The sequence below is a fragment of the Biomphalaria glabrata genome, chromosome 11 (genome assembly GCF_947242115.1).
Source record: "Biomphalaria glabrata chromosome 11, xgBioGlab47.1, whole genome shotgun sequence".
NCBI lineage: Eukaryota > Metazoa > Mollusca > Gastropoda > Planorbidae > Biomphalaria > Biomphalaria glabrata.
Genome location: NC_074721.1, coordinates 26,191,624 through 26,216,174, shown reverse-complemented (window position 1 = coordinate 26,216,174; position 24,551 = coordinate 26,191,624). Strand labels below are relative to the sequence as shown.

At 37.2% G+C, this 24,551-nt stretch overlaps 1 protein-coding gene across 8 annotated transcripts in view; it reads left to right on the top strand.

Annotated features, from left to right (window-relative positions):
• LOC106072389 (protein lifeguard 3-like) overlaps positions 1-21,739 on the top strand; it is a 40,479-nt gene extending 18,740 nt beyond the window's left edge. For 3 of the 8 annotated variants that reach the window (XM_056004620.1, XM_056004619.1, XM_056004617.1), the window contains exons 4-12: positions 6,971-7,058; positions 9,526-9,604; positions 9,855-9,908; positions 10,653-10,746; positions 12,315-12,352; positions 13,556-13,601; positions 14,647-14,778; positions 19,648-19,701; positions 21,374-21,739. In XM_056004620.1, coding sequence (XP_055860595.1) covers positions 6,971-7,058; positions 9,526-9,604; positions 9,855-9,908; positions 10,653-10,746; positions 12,315-12,352; positions 13,556-13,601; positions 14,647-14,778; positions 19,648-19,701; positions 21,374-21,517 — 729 coding nt within the window. In that variant the 3' untranslated portion in view covers positions 21,518-21,739. The remainder of the gene's footprint in view (positions 1-6,970; positions 7,059-9,525; positions 9,605-9,854; positions 9,909-10,652; positions 10,747-12,314; positions 12,353-13,555; positions 13,602-14,646; positions 14,779-19,647; positions 19,702-21,373) is intronic. The other 5 variants (XR_008773761.1, XM_056004623.1, XM_056004622.1 and 2 more) reach the window with 5 other exon arrangements.
• The last annotated feature ends 2,812 nt before the right edge of the window (positions 21,740-24,551 follow it).

Here is a 24,551-nt window from a genome sequence, read left to right as displayed (position 1 = left end):
AATGAAACTTTAATTAGAATTAAATAAGATAAAATGAAACTTTATTTACATGTACAAAAAAAAATCAATAATAAAATATAATATATATATACACTAACCACTACGACAGAACCCAGCAACTAACTAAAACCCTCTAAATCTACGCCACTACAAACACCAACAAACTAACTGAACCAACTATCTCAGACCAACTGATCAAACCAACTATCTAAAGAGAACTAAATCAATACAACTACTACACTAGACCTAGATCTACACAAACACACTACAATAAACTAGTCTAGATCTACAATATTCTACTATTATAACCAACCCATAACTTGAACAAAACCAAAACAAGAACACCTTAGCCTTAGTACCTTATTATTAGTATTCACTAAGAACAGAAACAGACTATAACTAAGCCACTAAGGCAACTAAAATAACTAAGGCAACACTACAGAAACAAAATAACACTGGATCTACAGCAGAGTAATAGCATTTATAGCACAGCAGAGTAATAGCAGCATGTATTTCAGCAGCTATATTCAGCAGTTAAAACAGCAGTAATAATAGCCTGCAATACATAAATGCAAAACTATATTATATTCTATTAGGACTGATGGACGCCGCCATCTTTAATACAGCATGTTGCCAACTATTATCACAAATAGTCCAAGTAGAAAATAAAATAACTACCTTACACATAGTGTGACATAGATCTAGTAAAAGAAAATATAAAATAGTTACAAACTTACAGGCCGTCCCAGGTACAGAATAATAAAATAATTAGACGACAGACCACAAAGATCTTCAGCTGTCACACAGACAGAGATATGGTACTGACCACTGGTCAAATGTACACTCAACTGTTTTAAGACAGCATGTAGTACATCACTTTTATACTATACCGCAGTGGTCCCGCACTAACCTATATAAATATGCGGAAGTACAATTATAAAATCTGACACTAACCTATAAAAATAAAATATATAAAAATAGCTCTAACCTATACAACAAAAATACATTGAAAAATAGCTAAAATTGCATATAAAACTAGCTCTGGGAGCGCAAGCTCACATTAGGTTCGAGTGGGCAACTCCTCTACTGACACTTATGACCAGGAAATGGGTGTACCCCAGGACAGCATTCTCTCAGTGACACTGTTCAACATAAAAATAAACAGCATCATAAATGCTCTGTCCCCTGGCATAGAGTGCTCTCTGTATCTCCCGTAGACTCCCCGATGGCTGCTCCATCTTTACGGCCGAATTACATGCAATATCGCTTGCACTTATGGCCGTCAAAGCATCAGAAAGGAAAAAATGTATAATCTGCTCCGACTCCAAATCTGCATTGCAAGCTTTGGGGGCGGAAGAAGACTGACATTCCATTGGTACATAAGAGTCTGAAGCTGTTAGACCAAATAACAGCCGACCATAGGGATGTCACCTTCATCTGGGTCCCCTCCCATGTGGGCATTTGTGACAAGTCGGATTAAAGTATTGGCCGTTTTGGGTGTCTAGGGGATTTTTATGGTTTGAGAATCCACACTTGCACATATAAACTACAAGCACAGCGTTATAATGCAGGCAACATATACTATATTTAGATGTACACTTATGTACAGTTTATTATACAAAATAAGATAATGAAAGGTGAAATGCTGTACAGTTGCTAGTATGGGATCTAGCTTATTTACATATATAGGACTATCATCATCAGATATTAGAACCAAGTGGTCTGAGTGTCATTAGGCTGCTTGCTTAGCTTTAAGTCCGGTGCTGCACTGATGAGACGGGTGTGGCTAGTACTGATGCTGTCTGCTGGTGAGCTGGTGTAGTGGATCCAGGCTCCGGTTGCAGTCCAACTTGTATGGCTGCAGAGCTAACCTGCGTCTACCAATCAGTCAAGCCAGTGACGAGTCTGTGGCTAGCGTTGTTACTTGGACTCTCGAAGGATGAGTAGGACTGATGTCTGCAGATCTGGTGTCAGCAAATCTGTTATCAGCTTTAGGTTGCTAAGATTTCAGGCGGATGTAGCCTATAGATAAAAGCTGCAACGATATGATGTATATGTCGGTTTAGCTATAACGATAACACTGGGAGGTAGATGCCTTTCCGTAAAGTACATCTTCAGACTTATGTAGAGAAACTATAAGCTAGTTTCATAAACATCAAAGGGAACTAACAAATGAATACAGTGTCCCCTCAAGGGAGATAACAATAATAATGGGAACTACCATAAAGGGAAACAACAAACAGTAATAACTGATACATGATAAGTAATATAAGTATAATATATGGTGGGAAGCGTGGTCGACAGGCTAAGTGCGCATGAACTTGGCTTGTCTTGGCTACCTAGAAGGGGGCTCGAGGTTCGACACCCGACTCGGGCAGAGTTGTGTTTACTGAGCGCCTAAAGGCAGCACGGGAAAACCAACTCCTAGATACCCCCTCCCCCCACTGGTCCACAAATGAGATTGGACCAAAGCGCTCTGAGCATGCTATAAGCATGAAAGTAGCGCTATATAAAAGCTATAATAATAATAAGTAACGTTCACCCATCACGGTGAATAGCAGGTACATAAATCGCTTAGATAAATGAGATGAAAGGGGAAGGGGAGATCAACGCCTGATACTCGCCCATGCCCTCACATAAGTAAACATAGAGCATAAGTAAATGCATACTCAGTAATAAGACATGTTTACAGAAATGCTTTGATAACTCCCTGCCAAGGAATTAATCAATGATGATATATTGAAAGCTCGTGCCGAGCGCTAATATATCAGAGTTAAATTAATAATAGTTAAAGAGCTAAATACATCTGGTAAGAATTGTTAATAGACTCTAGTCCAGATGGCTTGAACATTTAGCCACAAAGTCATGATATAAAATATAAGTATACAGTAATCTACTTACATTATCCATGATAAGAATGCACAAATATATACACAAATAATGTAGTAATAAATGCACAAATATATATATACATTACTAAGTAAAATGGTTCTGAAGCACTTTACTAAGTTACATACCACCAATCCAAAGTAAAATAAGGGAATGAAAATAGTCTAGAGCTCAAGCAAGAGATAGATGTGCTCCCTGTGGTCTCTCCAGCGTGAATGAGATCGGACGATGAAGTTTGTCCATATACACGTGGATAGAAAGGGGGGGGGGGGGTGAGTGGCGGGAGATAAGTGCAAAGGTGGTCTAGACTATCTGGCGTCTTTGACAAAGAGATCCTCGCTTGACCGTGACGGCTTTTCCGGGAGATAGACACCGCGCGAAGGCGCGAGTTGAAAGTCCAGGAAATCAGCCCAGGTGGTCAGAGAACAAAGAGAGAGGGGGGGTGATCGGAGGTGCCCAGGTCAAGGTAGATTACACCTTGATACTGGCTCTGCGCTAGACGATCGGGGAGACCGCCGCCCGAGGTGTTGAGTTGAACGGGCACTTTGAAGTGACCAGCCGCTCCCGGAAGGGGGGGGGGTCAACGGATGTTTGCCACGATAGATGGAGGGAGTGTACTCTTGTCTAGAGTCTAGTGTGACACGTGTCAAGGTGGGGATAGTAAAATGTGACATCGCTGCCATAGGGGGGGGGGGTTGGATTGAAGGGGTGGTGGCTGTGTTTTTAGCGCTTGATAGCTAAATTAGTGCAATTGATGATTAATAGCGAGTAAATAAATTAATTAAATGCTTAGACCTGAGTGATACCTTGAGTGAGCTAAAACAGTTCGTCACAGCATTGAGGGAAACGAAGCCGCAGACAGAGAAGCAAAGAGAGACCTAAATCACGCGGTGTCAGGAACCCTAATTCCCTGCTCGGACCTGAGACTAAGTATTGCCTCTGCCACCTATCGAGAGTGGCTGGACCGATGGGAGGCTGAGACTCACAATAAACTCAGGCAGATTGTGGCGGATGACAGGTGGCGGCCCACAACTAAGGGTCTGACAAGGCATGGTAGCACGACCATGTCCAGACTTAGGATTGGCCATCCTACATCACGCACTCTTTTGTGCTGAAGAGAGAGGAGACCCCACTTTGTGAGTACTGTGACTCTCGCCTCACCGTGGAACATATCCTCATTGATTGCCCCAGATACCAGGATGTCAGGGAGAAATTTTTTTAGAGCACAGACCTTAAAAACACTACTCGACAAACTCGACCCTGGGAAGGTACTGGGCTTTGTCCGGAAAGTAGGGTTGTCTACGAAGATCTGATTTTTGAATTGTAAACATATAATATTTACATAAGATTTTTACCAAATTATTAAATTTTTACTACCCTTACTATTTTAACTTTGAATAGACCTTGTTTTTAATGATTTAACTGTATAGAATTTAGCCATTGTTATGTAAAGGGAGAATGATCCTTAAAGGATTATGGGCACGACATGGCCTAAATTGTGCCGATGTGCCTAAACTCAAAACTCTGATATTCTTTCTGAAAATACTGAAACCTGCCTTTTTACCTGCCTGGGTGAAGCAGTTCGGGGGCCGATTTCGAGTTTGTGTTTCCATCCAAACTGTCTTTGTAACCTTGTCATTTGACAATAACCGAAGTCGTAATGAATATTGGGGCGGAATATTTTTTTAAAAGACCACCAGAACTACATTACAGACCACTAGAACTACATTACAGACCACTAGAACTACATTACAGACCACTAGAACTACATTACAGACCACTAGAACTACATTACAGACCACCAGAACTACATTACAGACCACCAGAACTACATTACAGACCACCAGAACTACATTACAGACCACTAGAACTACATTACAGACCACCAGAACTACATTACAGACCACTAGAACTACATTACAGACCACCAGAACTACATTACAGACCACCAGAACTACATTACAGACCACCAGAACTACATTACAGACAACCAGAACTACATTAGAGACCACCAGAACTACATTACAGACCACTAGAACTACATTACAGACCACTAGAACTACATTACAGACCACTAGAACTACATTACAGACCACCAGAACTACATTACAGATTACAGACCACTAGAACTACATTACAGACCACTAGAACTACATTACAGACCACTAGAACTACATTACAGACCACCAGAACTACATTACAGACCACCAGAACTACATTACAGACCACTAGAACTACATTACAGACCACCAGAACTACATTACAGACCACCAGAACTACATTACAGACCACCAGAACTACATTACAGACCACTAGAACTACATTACAGACCACTAGAACTACATTACAGACCACTAGAACTACATTACAGACCACTAGAACTACATTACAGACCACCAGAACTACATTACAGACCACCAGAACTACATTACAGACCACCAGAACTACATTACAGACCACCAGAACTACATTACAGACCACCAGAACTACATTACAGACCACTAGAACTACATTACAGACCACTAGAACTACATTACAGACCACTAGAACTACATTACAGACCACCAGAACTACATTACAGATTACAGACCACTAGAACTACATTACAGACCACTAGAACTACATTACAGACCACCAGAACTACATTACAGACCACCAGAACTACATTACAGACCACTAGAACTACATTACAGACCACTAGAACTACATTACAGACCACTAGAACTACATTACAGACCACTAGAACTACATTACAGACCACTAGAACTACATTACAGATTACAGACCACTAGAACTACATTACAGACCACTAGAACTACATTACAGACCACCAGAACTACATTACAGACCACCAGAACTACATTACAGACCACCAGAACTACATTACAGACCACTAGAACTACATTACAGACCACCAGAACTACATTACAGACCACCAGAACTACATTACAGACCACCAGAACTACATTACAGACCACTAGAACTACATTACAGACCACCAGAACTACATTACAGTCCACTAAAACTACATTACAGACCACCAGAACTACATTACAGACCACTAGAACTACATTACAGACCACTAGAACTACATTACAGACCACTAGAACTACATTACAGACCACCAGAACTACATTACAGACAACCAGAACTACATTAGAGACCACCAGAACTACATTACAGACCACTAGAACTACATTACAGACCACTAGAACTACATTACAGACCACTAGAACTACATTACAGACCACCAGAACTACATTACAGACCACCAGAACTACATTACAGACCACCAGAACTACATTACAGACCACTAGAACTACATTACAGACCACTAGAACTACATTACAGACCACCAGAACTACATTACAGATTACAGACCACTAGAACTACATTACAGACCACCAGAACTACATTACAGACCACCAGAACTACATTACAGACCACCAGAACTACATTACAGACCACCAGAACTACATTACAGACGACTAGAACTACATTACAGACAACTAGAACTACATTACAGACCACCAGAACTACATTACAGACCACTAGAACTACATTACAGACCACCAGAACTACATTACAGACCACTAGAACTACATTACAGACCACCAGAACTACATTACAGACCACTAGAACTACATTACAGACCACCAGAACTACATTACAGACCACCAGAACTACATTACAGACCACCAGAACTACATTACAGACCACTAGAACTACATTACAGACCACCAGAACTACATTACAGACCACTAGAACTACATTACAGACCACTAGAACTACATTACAGACCACTAGAACTACAAGATGCTGTTTCTTTTTTTTTTTTTCTGATCTAAACTTTGCATTAAAAATCTTCAAAATGAAAGATCTAAGCTCCTGCACAAAGTCATTTCTTTTTCTGACTGATTCTGGGCCACTCATTCCAGGCTGGAACTAGGAAAGAAAAAAGGTTTTCCAGTTTGTCCTTGAATATAAACAAGATTTATTCAAACTCTTTGTCCTTGTAACTTTTGGTATAGTCTTGAATGTATTGAATGCATTAACATTGGTTGTGTTCCTCTCTCTGCAGATTATTGTCAGCGTGAGAAAACTGGAAGATCCACGGGAACGACAACGTAAGAGAAGACTTCATTCTCTAGAAAGATTTGGTGTATTTGGTAGGGAATAGGCCCCGGAATGGACCAACCCGAATACATTCAATGTTGTAGGAACTGTAGATCTATGTCAATTTTACCGTTGCTTAGCTAATGCGACTTTGGTAATATCAAGTAGAGTTGGTTGAGTTCACTTCGGAAATATTTGGATCTGTAACTCTTGCGTTCAAAATGTGGAAACTAGCTGAACTAATTCTTCTACTAGGTCATACTAAAATGATAATCTCTCGTTTCCAATGAAGGCTAAAATAGTAATTAGGAAATGATAGTAGGGATAGACAGACATGTTTGCGTACTGAGTAGGTCTATCTTGGCCAAAAGAAATGCCAGGGACAAATGGATATGAAGAGACACAAAATTGATCGCTGTCTCTCTGACAGCGTAACCAAATCCCTCCACACTTTTCCTGGTCAGGAGTTGATCTTAGGAGGATATCAAGAGAGAGGCCTGCCCATTCTTTTACATTGTCCAGCCAGCTTTTCTTTGGACGACCCTTTCTTCATGCTCCCTCCACTGTATCTTGAAGAATGACTTTTGACAGTGTTTCGTGTCTTACAATATGACTGAACAAGCTCAGCTTTCGATTCTTCACAGTGTTAAGAAGTTCCTCCTTCTTTTGCAAGCCAGAGTGTTGACTTGTGCAAACTCATTTGCCTTCTTTTCTTGGTATCTGATACCCAGCATTTTTTTAACATTTACTCTCAAAGGTTTGGATTCTTCTTTCAGCCTCAGCGTTCAGTGTCCAATTTTCACAACCACACAAGAGTACAGAGACCACTAGCAGAGAATACAGTTTTAAATTTTACTGGGAAGCTGATTTTACTCTTGCAGATTTTCCACATTTTTCTCAAGGCAGCAGATGGCAAATTAAACGGTTTTTATCTCTTGTATTGATCCTCCATGTCTTGATATGTTTGAACCTAAGTATTTCAATAAGTCCACTTCTTCTAACGTATCGAACGCTTCAACACCATGTAACATCTCCTGAGATCTCCACCACAAAGTAGCAAAAGTAAGGAAGTATCCCGAAAACCTTGGGGAACTATTGAAGTAAACTAAATTTTAACTAAACAAACGTAATGTAGAAACATTTAGAACTAAACAGAAAGTCTCGGTAGAAGTTGGACACAACTTGAAGGAAATACTAACAATGACGTAAACATTCCAGAAAAGTTTTTGTACTATAAGGGAATTAGAGCTGAGTCATTGTTCCTAATAGATTGTTCAGTGATCAGTATTCTATGATGGATAATTAGGCCTATTAATAATCAACATCTTCATTGTGTTTTATTTACTCAACGATAATACTATTTGTCAACTATTTGTACAAGTGATTAATTTTTCCAATGGGTTTATCACTAGATTTAGGTTATTTGTTTATTGAATTGAGTTGGAAAGCATTAAACTCAAGGGGAATATATTCAGCGTTGTGTTTCTTCAATATCATCAAATAGAGGCGCTTACTAACTTGGCGTTGTGTTTCTTCAGTGTCATCAAATAAAGGCGCTTACGAGGTCACATATGTCATGTACATTGGGGAACAATACTACTCTACAGAGGCCGCCTCTTAAATTTTGTTTAACGTCGGCTTCACATTTATGTTACAAGGTCATAGTCAGTCACCTACACTTTGAGATTGTCTCCAGGTCATAGTCAGTCACTAACACTTTGAGATTGTCTCCAGGTCATAGTCAGTCACTAACACTTTGAGATTGTCTCCAGGTCATAGTCAGTCACCTACACTTTGAGATTGTCTCCAGGTCATAGTCAGTCACTAACACTTTTGAGATTGTCTCCAGGTCATAGTCATAGTCAGTCACTAACACTTTGAGATTGTCTCCAGGTCATAGTCATAGTCCGTCACTAACACTTTGAGATTGTCTCCAGGTCATAGTCACAGTCCGTCACTTACACTTTGAGATTGTCTCCAGGTCACAGTCAGTCACTAACTGTGCTGTTTTCTTCAGTTGTTCAGCACTGCTGTACAGGGTGTTAGTTATGTTGGGCTGTAGTGGAAGTAGGGTCTGCCTAAGGTGGATTAGGGAGGGGCATTCAAAGAGGATATGGTTTACGGTTTCAAAGGGGTGGGCGCAGCGTCTGCAAAGGGGAGTTGTGTGGAGTTTATTTTGTTCAGGTGGTAATTTAATAGTGGTGTGTGTCCTGTTCTTAGTTGGAAAATTGTAGATTATTCTTTGCCTAGATAGATAGATAGATAGATATATAGATAGACAGATAGATAGGTAGGTAGGTAGATAGATAGATCGATCTTATCTTCTTATCTTATATAATACAGACGTTACTTCAAAAAAGAAGATGATTACGTCCTACGCGTCATCATCTTCTTTTTTTGAAGTAATGTCTGTATTATATAAGATAAGAAGATAAGATCTATCTATCTAGATAGATGTAGTATAATCTTCTCTGTTGTAATCTCTCATTGAATGCTACTCATTTGTTCTGCTTTGTCCAGTGTTTATACGAAAAGTCTACAGCATTCTTATGATCCAGTTGATCTTCACGTCATTTGTTGTCGCTGCTGCTATGTACATGTAAGTTTAAACCCCACAGATCTAGGTTTGTGTGATCGCTGCTGCTATGTACATCTAGGTTTAAACCCCACAGATCTAGGTTTGTGTTGTCGCTACTGGTATGTACATGTAGTTTAAATCCCACAGATCTAGGTTTATGGTTTAAATCCAATACATAACAATCGCTGTGCATTTGTAGAAGTAGAGTTACGTATCAACAGTCTTGAGAACCTCCGTATGACTTGATATGGGATTTTGTTTATATTTCTAGCAAGCCAGTCAACACCTGGATAGCTGCTAACTTTTACTGGATTTACGTTTTTATGTAAGTACTGTCAATCATAGTGTATCAGTGGACTTAAAGAGATAGAGAGAGATGTGTGAGAGTATGTCTTAATTGGCTGACGAGAGGAGCAACATTAAGTAAAGGAAACTGAAAAATGAAATTTCGGGAAAGAAAATTAATTGCATGTTTTTCTTTGATCATCCTAAGAATGAGTAAAAATAAAAGAGACCACATCACATGTAAAACTATAATGGTTAAATAAACAATTCCCAGGCCTTAATGACAAGAAATATTTGAATGCAGTTCAATATAAGACTTGCACCCATAGTCCCCTTGCTTGTCTTCTTTAACGGCAGACAACTCTAGTAGCTATGGCATTGGGATAGCGCACACACTTGTATTTGTAGGCAATACTTTGGTCTATTATGTGTATATCTGAAACGACACAAAGACTCTCGTATGGTCCGAGATCTAACTGGAGCAACGAGTGGACAAGGAGTGTAGAGGTCATCGACAGGCTTTCTAGTTTTCTATGGGATATTTTCTTCTAGTCTTAATTAAAGAAAAAATGCAAAGTTAAGCAAAATGAAAATCAAATCAACTAGACGCAAACAATTTATTTTAATGTCAAGAATGTAATGTAACAACTGCATAATTAATGAATCGAAAATATAAGTTAGGTTATTAATACTGTTCATGATAACTTAATAAAAATCGTTTCCTTTATAAAATTGTTCATAAAAATTAACGAAACAATGCTAAATGATGTTTCTCTCCGCTCAGGTTCCTCTACCTTGCCTGTGGTATACTTATATGTTGTCTTACTCCATACATGTTGACCACAAACTTCTTGAGTCTTCTAGTCCTATTTACACTTGTAAGTATACATCTATACACTAGTCACGCTTGTAAGTATACATCTATGCACTAGTCACGCTTGTAAGTATACATCTATACACTAGTCACACTTGTAAGTATACATCTATACACTAGTCACGCTTGTAAGTATACATCTATACACTAGTCACACTTGTAAGTATACATTTATACACTAGTCACACTTGTAAGTATACATCTATACACTAGTCACACTTGTAAGTATACAACTATACACTTGTAAGTATACATCTATACACTAGTCACACTTTTAAGTATACATCTATACACTAGTCACACTTGTAAGTATACATCTATACACTAGTCACACTTGTAAGTATACAACTATACACTTGTAAGTATACATCTATACACTTGTAAGTATACAACTATACACTAATCACACTTGTAAGTATACAACTATACACTTGTAAGTATACATCTATACACTTGTAAGTATACATCTATACACTAATCACACTTGTAAGTATACAACTATACACTTGTAAGTATACATCTATACACTTGTAAGTATACAACTATACACTTGTAAGTATACATCTATACACTTGTAAGTATACAACTCTACACTTGTAAGTATACATCTATACACTTGTAAGTATACATCTATACACTTGTAAGTATAAATCTATACACTTGTAAGTATACATCTATACACTAATCACACTTGTAAGTATACAACTATACACTTGTAAGTATACATCTATACACTTGTAAGTATACATCTATACACTTGTAAGTATACAACTATACACTTGTAAGTATACATCTATACACTTGTAAGTATACATCTATACACTTGTAAGTATACATCTATACACTTGTAAGTATACATCTATACACTAATCACACTTGTAAGTATACATCTATACACTTGTATGTATACATCTATACACTTGTAAGTATACATCTATACACTTGTAAGTATACAACTATACACTTGTAAGTATACAACTATACACTAATCACACTTGTAAGTATACAACTATACACTTGTAAGTATACATCTATACACCTCTAAGTATACATGTAAGTATTTATGTAAACACTAGCTTTTATTGCTAATGTTCACTACTTTTCAAGTTACTTAATTAAAAAGAATTGTAAAGCTAATTCAATTGAGTCTAAATGAATAGACAGAGATTTTAGAGATCTTATGAGTCCAAATAAATAGACGACAAGTTCAGTCCTTTATTTATGCACTCTTTTCTTCATCAATGTTACGGTCTCAGTTTGGACATTTCGAGACTACCCAGAGAGTAGCAGACATTTGATGTGGATCCAAGAGGAGTGCTGGTTACACGTTTACATCACATTACCCATCAATAGACCCTGAAAGGATTTCATTGTCTTAGAAAATGTGTCTAAAACTATTCAGACAGTTTGCTACTAATTGTGAAGTTCAATCTCTCTTTGAAACAACTCTATAATTAGCACATTGATGTATCGTCTAGAATAAGTTTCTTTTTCTAAATTTCTTTCTTTTTGTTTCAACTGAAGCTAGAGAACAATGAATTCTTGATATTTGTATGTATTTATTCCAAACAGACAGTGGCCTGGGCTGGAATATTGAGCTTCATAGCTGTGTAAGTTGAACTTAGTCTAGCTGCTGGTCTCATCTTGTGGACTAGGAATGGAGGACTCATCGTGTCGGTGAAAGAATACCTTTTACAATCGTTACATTCCGATTAGGCTTTGATTTCTCTCTCCCTCACACATACACACACACTGATGTGTGGAAGCAGGGGGGAAACCCTCACGAATTCTAGAGCAACGTATGGCAGACATCACTTCAGATTGCAGATTTGACTTTTTAGTTGTAGACTTCCTGTTCATTTGAATCACCTGACTCTTTCTTTCATTTTTTTTTCTGTGGTCATTTCCATATAATACTAGATTTACCCACCGACTACGCCCGTTGATTAGTTTTCGGGTTACATAATGTTTATTTTGGCTGGAAACCTGACCCCCTTTTTCTTCCAAAGTTCAATTAGAACGTTTTGCCTATTAGCATACTTTTGTCCTTTGAACTCTAGTATCGCTTCTATTTAATAGGCTGCTGTTAGACCGGGACTCTTGCATCCTGTACAGTGTGTAACACACTTCAACAAAGGCTCTTTGCTTGTAGTATATCTCTTATTTTATACATACTCCTAAATATAAATATATATATATATATATATATATATGAGAGAGAGGGGGTGGGAGAGAGAGAGAGAGAGATATTTTCTTTACTAAGATTGACAATGCTAAATCCAAGTGACTTTCATTAAAGTCTGTCGCAAATAGACCGGCGAGCTAATGCCTCTGTACACTGTCATATTAGCAGCAGTGGGATCCTAGGGGTGACTTAGAAAGATTAGAAACAACTGTGTAAAACTGTATGATGTATTGTCTTTGTTGAAAACCAATTAGCTTACATATGTAAGTAAAAAGATATTTGAGATAGATTTCAACAAAATGAATAAACCAACGACAGATTTAATGATTTTTTTTTCGGGCCGGGGGGGGGGGGGGGGATGGAAAAATTGAAGGAGGTGCCGGGTCACAGCGAGCCAATCGCACTTTGTGACACCGACCTAGCCACTCCTTTGCTTAGCAGTAGTTGGACTAGATGTAGGCCTAATTGTAATGACGAACACAAAATTTAGAGTTAGGGTCCTTTTTGGTTCTTGGATTTTATTGTAATACGATACGATTTTTTTTTCATTTGTCTATTGGCAAGTGTTGTTCTTTACTGGACCTATTGTTTATATGTAATTATTTAATATTGATGTCTGTATTGACAGAACTAAGGCACACGAACCAATGCTGATCGCCACAGCCGCTACGACAGTAAGTAGAAATGAAAGCTTGCACTAGTAATTACAATGTGAACATATGTAAGATTGAAAGAGTCTAGCTTCCATCTGACTGACCAAATCTAAATCTAGTGGTTAATACGCCTTAATAGTATCAGAAGTGAAATGAGATGAGCCATTGTCCAATTGTAGGCCGGAGATCCTGGTTTTTGTGAATACTAGATTTCTCCTCTACGAAATAAAACACTTTTATGGCTCGAGTGGAAATCTTGAACACACATGTTAAACATAACAATAGAACATCATTTCAATAATAGAATCACAAAAGTAGACTTAACATAAAGACTAAAACGTATTGACCCCTCTTATTGTAGGCCTATATAGACCCTCTCTAAAATGAGGTTCTCCAATAGACAGGAAACATCTTTAATTTTCTGCTCAAAATATCTTGGTCTATTTGTAAGTCCCTTGGCTATTGATATGTTCAGTGTAAGCTTGCTCTTATTTCTTAATGTTTGTCAAATGTTTGTTTCATGTTTGTCAAATGTTTCATGTTTGTCAAATGTTTGTTTCATGTTTGTCAAATGTTTGTCAAATGTTTGTCAAATGTTTGTTTCATGTTTGACATGTTTCGGATGTTCCTTCAGAGTTGAAGATAATTACTTCCTAGTCCAAACCTCCCGCAGGACGACGGGGGATGGAAGCGGGCAGGGTTTGAACCCGGGACCATCGATAAATCTGAACGACAGTCCAGCGCGCAAACCGCACGATCAGGTAAACATGTTGTTTATTGTTTCGACAAATGAAACAATCTTGAAGCTTATTATTGCGTGACAATTTAAAAACATTAGTTAAAAAGGGGATGAGGAATCATGTCAGAGTCGGATTTCTGATGTTTTTACAGTTGTGGTGAACTGAAAATTTCTATGATCCTCCTATGGAGAAAGTGTTGAAAACTTCAAGACAAGGATTTGCAGATGTGTATCTAATGTATGTTTCAGGTGTGTGTTCAATCTGTGTGTTTCAGGTGTGTGTTCAATCTGTGTGTTTCAGGTGTGTGTTCAATCTGTGTGTTTCAGGTGTGTGTTCTGGTGCTGACATTCATCGCCTTCTGTAGCAAGCAAGACTTCACTCAACTCTACTCCATCATTACAGTCTTCTTTATCATTGTCATTCTCTTTGGCTTTTTGGCCGTAGCTCTACATCAGCAAGTAAGTCACTGAGTTATCACTTAGATATACATCTGCAAGTAAGTCACTGAGTTATCACTTAGATATACATCAGCAAGTAAGTCACTGAGTTATCACTTAGATATACATCAGCAAGTAAGTCACTGAGTTATCACTTAGATATACATCAGTAAGTAAGTCACTGAGTTATCACTTAGATATACATCAGCAAGTAAGTCACTGAGTTATCACTTAGATATACATCAGCAAGTAAGTCACTGAGTTATCACTTAGATATAGATCAGCAAGTAAGTCACTGAGTTATCACTTAGATATACATCAGCAAGTAAGTCACTGAGTTATCACTTAGATATACATCAGTAAGTAAGTCACTGAGTTATCACTTAGATATACACCAGCAAATAAGTCACTGAGTTATCACTTAGATATACATCAGTAAGTAAGTCACTGAGTTATCACTTAGATATACATCAGCAAGTAAATCACTGAGTTATCACTTAGATATACATCAGCAAGTAAGTCACTGAGTTATCACTTAGATATACATCAGCAAGTAAGTCACTAAGTTATCACTTAGATATACATCAGCAAGTAAGTCACTGCGTTATCACTTAGATATACACCAGCAAATAAGTCACTGAGTTATCACTTAGATATACATCAGCAAGTAAGTCACTGCGTTATCACTTAGATATACACCAGCAAATAAGTCACTGAGTTATCACTTAGATATACATCAGCAAGTAAGTCACTGAGTTATCACTTAGATATACATCAGCAAGTAAGTCACTGAGTTATCACTTAGATATACATCAGCAAATAAGTCACTGAGTTATCACTTAGATATACATCAGCAAGTAAGTCACTGCGTTATCACTTAGATATACACCAGCAAATAAGTCACTGAGTTATCACTTAGATATACATCAGCAAGTAAGTCACTGCGTTATCACTTAGATATACACCAGCAAATAAGTCACTGAGTTATCACTTAGATATACACCAGCAAATAAGTCACTGAGTTATCACTTAGATATACACCAGCAAATAAGTCACTGAGTTATCACTTAGATATACATCAGCAAGTAAGTCACTGCGTTATCACTTAGATATACACCAGCAAATAAGTCACTGAGTTATCACTTAGATATACACCAGCAAATAAGTCACTGAGTTATCACTTAGATATACACCAGCAAATAAGTCACTGAGTTATCACTTAGATATACACCAGCAAATAAGTCACTGAGTTATCACTTAGATATACATCAGCAAGTAAGTCACTGAGTTATCACTTAGATATACATCAGTAAGTAAGTCACTGAGTTATCACTTAGATATACACCAGCAAATAAGTCACTGAGTTATCACTTAGATATACATCAGTAAGTAAGTCACTGAGTTATCACTTAGATATACATCAGCAAATAAGTCACTGAGTTATCACTTAGATATACATCAGCAAGTAAGTCACTGCGTTATCACTTAGATATACACCAGCAAATAAGTCACTGAGTTATCACTTAGATATACATCAGCAAGTAAGTCACTGAGTTATCACTTAGATATACATCAGCAAATAAGTCACTGAGTTATCACTTAGATATACACCAGCAAATAAGTCACTGAGTTATCACTTAGATATACACCAGCAAATAAGTCACTGAGTTATCACTTAGATATACATCAGCAAGTAAGTCACTGCGTTATCACTTAGATATACACCAGCAAATAAGTCACTGAGTTATCACTTAGATATACACCAGCAAATAAGTCACTGAGTTATCACTTAGATATACACCAGCAAATAAGTCACTGAGTTATCACTTAGATATACACCAGCAAATAAGTCACTGAGTTATCACTTAGATATACACCAGCAAATAAGTCACTGAGTTATCACTTAGATATACACCAGCAAATAAGTCACTGAGTTATCACTTAGATATACACCAGCAAATAAGTCACTGAGTTATCACTTAGATATACACCAGCAAATAAGTCACTGAGTTATCACTTAGATATACACCAGCAAATAAGTCACTGAGTTATCACTTAGATAAACACCAGCAAATAAGTCACTGAGTTATCACTTAGATATACACCAGCAAATAAGTTACTGAGTTATCACTTAGATATACACCAGCAAATAAGTCACTGAGTTATCACTTAGATATACACCAGCAAATAAGTTACTGAGTTATCACTTAGATATACATCAGCAAGTAAGTCACTGAGTTATCACTTAGATATACACCAGCAAATAAGTTACTGAGTTATCACTTAGATATACATCAGCAAGTAAGTCACTGAGTTATCACTTAGATATACACCAGCAAATAAGTCACTGAGTTATCACTTAGATATACACCAGCAAATAAGTCACTGAGTTATCACTTAGATATACACCAGCAAATAAGTTACTGAGTTATCACTTAGATATACATCAGCAAGTAAGTCACTGAGTTATCACTTAGATATACATCAGCAAGTAAGTCACTGAGTTATCACTTAGATATACACCAGCAAATAAGTTATTACCTAATCGAGTAGACGAGTGTAGCAGTGACAGGTCCTATGTTAACTTTCGTATTTTAAGTTCTGTCAAGTGGAGAATAAACGTTCGGTGACACTGGACTATATATTTTGAGCTTGCGAATAGTCAGTTGTTCAAAAAGTGAAACTAATTTTCGTGACTGTTACATACACAAAATTGAAGGCTCAAGTTTCATGAAATAATATGATCAAATAATGTCTACATTCTTAAAACAAGATTAAAAAAATATTTAAAAAAAGCTTACATTAAGTGTAATTGTATCAATTTTTTTGGAACAGTCGTGTAATTAAATTTGTAATAGATTTACACAGTGCTTTTTTTGTAAAAAAAAAAAAAAAAATAGGTGCCGGTACCCAGTGATGGATTGCCTAACTTTTAACTACTAGTAAATTAATAATAAACGTTAATATACAAGAAAAGTAATAATTTTCTCCTCACATTGAAAAAGGTGCGGCGTACCGTCACAAAAAAAGGACTGGATCTACATTACCAATAATAAATCTGTGCGATTAAAAATATTTTTACTAATAGTTTTTCTTTAGCGCAATTTCATGCTTTTAGCTTTCTCAATGCGCTATAATCTTAAAAGTTATAAGGGTGGGGTGAGAACAAGTTTTGAGCTTTGTACAAATCTAACAAGATTTGAGCTTTGTACAAATCTAACAAGATTTGAGCTTTGTACAAATCTAACAAGATTTGAGCTTTGTACAAATCTAACAAGATTTGAGCTTTGTACAAATCTAACAAGATTTGAGCTTTGTACAAATCTAACAAGATTTGAGCTTTGTACAAATCTAACAAGATTTGAGCTTTGTACAAATCTAACAAGTTTTGAGCTTTGTACAAATCTAACAAGTTTTGAGCTTTGTACAAATCTAACAAGATTTGAGCTTTGTACAAATCTAACAAGATTTGAGCTTTGTACAAATCTAACAAGTTTTGAGGTTTGTACAAATCTAACAAGTTTTGAGCTTTGTACAAATCTAACAAGATTTGAGCTTTGTACAAATCTAACAAGATTTGAGCTTTGTACAAATCTAACAAGATTTGAGCTTTGTACAAATCTAACAAGATTTGAGCTTTCTACAAATCTAACAAGTTTTGTGCTTTGTACAAATCTAACAAGTTTTGAGCTTTGTACAAATCTAACAAGATTTGAGCTTTGTACAAATCTAACAAGTTTTGAGCTTTCTACAAATCTAACAAGATTTGAGCTTTGTACAAATCTAACAAGATTTGAGCTTTGTACAAATCTAACAAGTTTTGAGCTTTGTACAAATCTAACAAGATTTGAGCTTTGTACAAATCTAACAAGATTTGAGCTTTGTACAAATCTAACAAGATTTGAGCTTTGTACAAATCTAACAAGTTTTGAGCTTTGTACAAATCTAACAAGATTTGAGCTTTGTACAAATCTAACAAGATTTGAGCTTTGTACAAATCTAACAAGATTTGAGCTTTGTACAAATCTAACAAGATTTGAGCTTTGTACAAATCTAACAAGATTTGAGCTTTCTACAAATCTAACAAGTTTTGAGCTTTGTACAAATCTAACAAGTTTTGAGCTTTGTACAAATCTAACAAGATTTGAGCTTTGTACAAATCTAACAAGTTTTGAGCTTTGTACAAATCTAACAAGATTTGAGCTTTCTACAAATCTAACAAGATTTGAGCTTTCTACAAATCTAACAAGATTTGAGCTTTCTACAAATCTAACAAGATTTGAGCTTTCTACAAATCTAACAAGATTTGAGCTTTGTACAAATCTAACAAGATTTGAGCTTTGTACAAATCTAACAAGTTTTGAGCTTTGTACAAATCTAACCAAAAAAAAAAGTGGATTTCTCTTCTATTTATTTCTCTGTACAAATTATTGGTTCGAAAAAACAATTCGGGCGCTAACATTGCAAAGTCCGCCCTTTTAAAAACACTTCCTTCTATTGGAATTTCATAGTTTTTAATTTAGACTACAGAAAGGCAACACAGTTGTAAAATATTTTCCTCATCCGAAGTTGACAACAAATACAACACTTCCCAGATTTTAAGGGGAATTTACTCTTATAAAAACATCCTCCAACTGAAATGTGTCTTTCAGCCGACTGTGTAAACTGAGGCTCTGACATACTCCGTGTTCAGTGCAATCAATCTACAACTCAGTGTGAAAGACATCTATTCAGCAATGCTGTGGCCACACTTTACGACTATAATTGAAGAATGTCCTAAGTTGAGTGTCAGACGTCCCAAATTGTTTTCAGTTGAAGACGATTACACTTAAATAAGTTGACTTGTACCTGTATAAATAATCCATACTATCTATTGTCTGCCTCTAACAGATACCAATTTTAAAACTTGTCTATTCACTACTTGGAGCCCTAATCATGTGTTTTGTAAGTATAGCCGCTCGGTTATTCATTTAGTTTTGTAGTGACCAGTGAAATAGAAAGGATATAATGCACGCAATGAAAACAAATATTTCTGACCGATAATTAACATTGTCACACATTAAGTGGTAGTGGATATCGATGTTGACTACTAAGAAGACATTCTCTAAACCGCACACTATGGAGAGAGAGGGTGACAAAGAAAACTTGACATCAACAGTGAAAAAAGCATTGGTCTCAGCTCTGGAGGAAAAACGTACTCATCGAAAAATGGCGGGTTGCTCGACCACCTGCGGCAAGGTTTCTCCAGAAGACAGCTCTCTAGTCACATGAAAAGTGTTCTACGAAATGAACCATAGGCGTTTTACGCCTGAAGGAGACCAAGATATACAGGACCAAGATATACAGGACCAACATATACAGGACCAAGATAGACAGGACCAAGATAGACAGGACCAAGATTTAAGACAGGACCAAGTTAGACAGGAAAAAGATAGACAGGACTAAGTTAGACAGGACCAAGTTAGACAGGAAAAAGATAGACAGGACCAAGATAGACAGGACCAAGATAGACAGTGGTGGTAGTCAGAAAACGAATCTTGACATTGAACAGAACGAATTAAAAAGCCTGCATACATTTTTATTGTGGTAAGTCTAGTCTTGGAGGTGGTTGAGCGGTAAAGCGCTTGGCTTCCGAACAGAGGTGCCGGGTTCGAATCCTGGTGATGACTGGGATTTTTAATGTCGGGATCTTTGGTCGCCTCTGAGTCCACCCAGCTACAATGGGTACCTGACATTGGTTGGGGAAAAATAAAGGCCGTTGATCGTTGTGTTGGCCACATGACACCCTCGTTAACCGTGAGCGCCGAGGAAACATGATATTTACATCATCTGCCCTATAGATCGCAGGTCTGAAAGGGGAACTTTAAGTAGGCAAATGGTAATATATACAATGCCAATCATATCACTGCTTTGTTTCAATAAAGTGTCATAGACACAATGTCAATTATTGTTTAACATAAGAAGTTACTTTTTTTTTCATTACAGTTTCACAGACACACACTAACTTCTGTCCTAGACACACACCAATTTGAAACTGTCAGGTACAGTTGAGCCATAGGCTCTTGGAGATCTAGGCCAGCAAAAGCGAACACCGGCCTGATTGAACAGTGGGTTCTGTCTGGCAGAGGGTCTTACTCGTGTCTATTTTGACGCTGTCATTTCCTGCGACACGGTCACTCCTGACTCGCGGACTAGAGACGCGGCATTTTTCGATTCTATACCAGGCTAACCATGCGGGTGACGCCAATTATGCAACGGCCCCTTGAGGAACGGCGCTTGGATTGTTGACAAGATTGTGGGATCTCTTTGACAAGCCCGCACAGTGCAATGAGGATACTCTCGCACCTACTTAGGCACACACACACACCCCACGGGAGTCTTGTTTCGCTAACCTTTGACCTAATAGTTTCCTCTTACGATCGTTTCCACCCGTGCGCCATTATTATATTATGCCCGTATAGACACACACCCACTTCTGTCATAGACACGCACTAATGTACCTTCTGTTATAGACACATTTAATTTCTGTCATATAGACTCCCATTTAATTTCTGTCCTAGACACACACTAACGTCTGTCCTAGACACAAACTAACGTCCTCTGTTGTTTGTCTCAGTACATCATAATGGACACTCAGATGATAATGGGAGGTAAACGTCACGAACTGGACACCAACATGTACATCTTTGGTGCTATCATGCTCTATTTAGACATCATGATGTTTTTCCTGTACATCCTAGACATCACGGACTCGAGCTGAGAAACATATTCAAGTCTCTAACTCACAAGTTCCAATCAGAAAGAAAAAATCTAGACAAGAAACATTGAAGAACTAAAATCTACCGGAAACTTGAAGAGGTCAACACAAATCTAGACAAGAAACATTGAAGAACTAAAATCTACCGGAAACTTGAAGAGGTCAACACAAATCTAGAAGATGCGTTGAATGTCCACATGTTTGAATAAAGCTTTATAAAAACAATTAGTTGTATTCTATTCTTCATTATAAACTAACTCTCCGGTATTTCAAGTTAGATTTCTTGAACAAAACATTTTCAGAGTTCAACACAAACAAGAGTGTCATTAAGTGTAACTGTATCTATTTATCAATTAGTTTGGGTCAGTCATATAATTAAATTTGTAATATTAAATTTGTAATAGGTATACACTACATACACTGCAATCGCAATCTTAATTTGTCTCTAATCTCATTCTTTACGTATGTATTTAATGCCTACCAGGGTCAACGTCATATCACATTATTGTTTCAAGACACTAGTCTAGTGGTAGTGTTTTGTGGTCACATTTAGAGACTCTAAACTGTTAAGAGACATCCGACGTTAAAGGCGCACATGCTTATCCATGAACTAGTGCGTTTGTGGTTAACCCCCCCTCCCCATTTTTAGCGGCCCCCGAAAGGGGAGAAGACGTTATTAGTTTTGTGTGGAATATCTGTCCGTCCGTCCCGTTTAGATCTCTTAAACTAAAAATGATAGTGAAAATCCGACATCATAATATTTTAGACCAATGAAAGTTCTGATGCAACAGCTACTTTTTTTTTCTTTTTTGAAAGTCTAATTTTTAAAATCACTTATGCAAGCAGTTTTTTTTCATAAAAATACACCACTTTTACTACTATTCACTATTAATTAGTAACAAACACGGAAGGCTCTTTAGTAAGGGAGACAACTATTTGCCATATTGATAGCATAATTATCCAAACGGTTGTAGATTTTTTGTCACAAAATTATTATTTTCTTTTATGTTTGTATTGCTAAATTAAGTAAGTTCTTTTTTTACTAACTACTACATTAACACACACCAAATGTATACTTTTTTAAAAGAAAAAATCTATTTAGTAATGTAATTATATAATACACATACGTTGGACATAATTTAAAACAATTAATAAGTAGTGTTTTTTATATCATCACGTGAGCTGCAGCGCTGCACTATGGCACTGGGAACTAAAGGAATTTTATATTTTTTTTACGGAAATGTTGTTTTTTTCCTTGAGGAATAAGAGAATGTCCCTTTACAAAACAATTAGAGCCATGGGCGTAGCCAGGATTTTTTTTTGGGCCCCCCCCCCCCACCACGAAAAAAATATATTTATATGTATGTATGTGTGTGTGAATAATTTTTACTACATTCTGACCCATCATTCTTTCTGAAGACGCTTATTGTGCCCTAGAATAGGTTCTTCCTGGAGTTAGTGGGAAATTTTTTGACTCCCTGCGATTGCCAGCAAGGGGGTCTGGTGGAGCGCTTGGAGCTGACCCAGCGCGGGGCGGAGCCCCGCCGCCAAGCACTATTTCTGATATTGAAAGCCAACAGAATGCATATTCTGTGGTATGTACAGTGCATTTTCCTGCTCTTAAAAAGTTTTATTTCAAAAACCTAATGTGCTATTCTTACTGACTTAAACCCTCCCGCTCCGTTCGGCGCATTTGCCGTCAAGCAGTTTCCACAAAAATCTGTCACTGGTAATGTCTGAAGCCTCTTCCCACCTGCTCTGAGGACCTCCATGAATGTGTGGCACCAAGTTGTACTAGGATGTCATCGCAACTCTTCTTATGCCTAATTCATTTTGTTGGAGAACATGTCCCTCAAACCTCTTGCGACGCTCTGTCACAATCTTACTAAGGGGTCGACTCCCAGTTCGGAATAGGATTTCCTTTTTTTACACCCGATCTCTATAACTGACTCCTAAGATCTGTCTTAGCCATCTTTGTTTAGCCACATTTAGTGTTTTTCAATTTCGGCAGATGACTATTCACTGCACTTTATTAATTGAGCCCAGACAGAAACCTCTCTTGAATACGCTCTTGGAATTAAGTGACTGTAGTTTGCTTTAGATTTTATATCGAAAAGTGAAGTTTTATCAAAATCATCTGTTTGGGGTTTTAAACTAAAAAATCTCTGGAGTTATGTTTTTTTTTAAATTCAAAACCCCATTTAGCTACCGTCATAGAATTTAGTAACTGTAGTTTGCTTTAGAATAATATTGAAGATAGAGGTTTTCCAACTCAAAACGCTCTGTAAGGGATAACTCAAAACCATCTGGAGGGGTTTTAAACTTTTAAAAAAGCCATCTGTAGGAGAGGGATTTAAACTCAAAAACCCCAATCGTCTTGGCTACGCTCAAATAATTTTAGTGTGTAATTTTCTTTTTTTTTTATATTGAAGAGGTATTTTTTAGCTTCACACTCCTCTGGATGGGAGTTTAAACTCAAAACCCCTTTGAATACACTCATAACATGTTGAGTGTATAATTTGCTTTGTTTTTAATATTCAAGAGGTATTTATGACTTTCAAACCCCACTGAAGGGGGGTTTAAACTCAAAACTGAGTCAAAACCCATTTATCTACGCTCATAACATTTTGAGTGCGTAATTTGCGTTTTTTTTATACCAGGTATTGAAGAGGTATTTTTTAGCTTCAAACCCTACTGAAGAGGGGGTGGGGGTTAACTCAAAACCCATTTGGCTACGCTCATAGAATTTGAGTGTGTAATTTTCTTTTTTCATACTGAAGAGGGGGTTTAAAAATCAAAATCTTCCTTAGCTGTGCTCGTGAAATTTGTCGTATACATTTTTTTGTTTTGTGTTATAGAAGAGGGGAATTTAACTGCGAAAACCCCTGGTAGGGGTTTTTTAAACTCAAACCCCCCTAGTAGGGGTTTTTTAAACTCAAACCTCCCTGGTAGGGGGTTTTAAACTTAACACCCCCCCCCGGTAGGGGTTATAACCTCAAAAACCCCTTGTAGAGGGTTTTCAAATCAAACCCCCCCT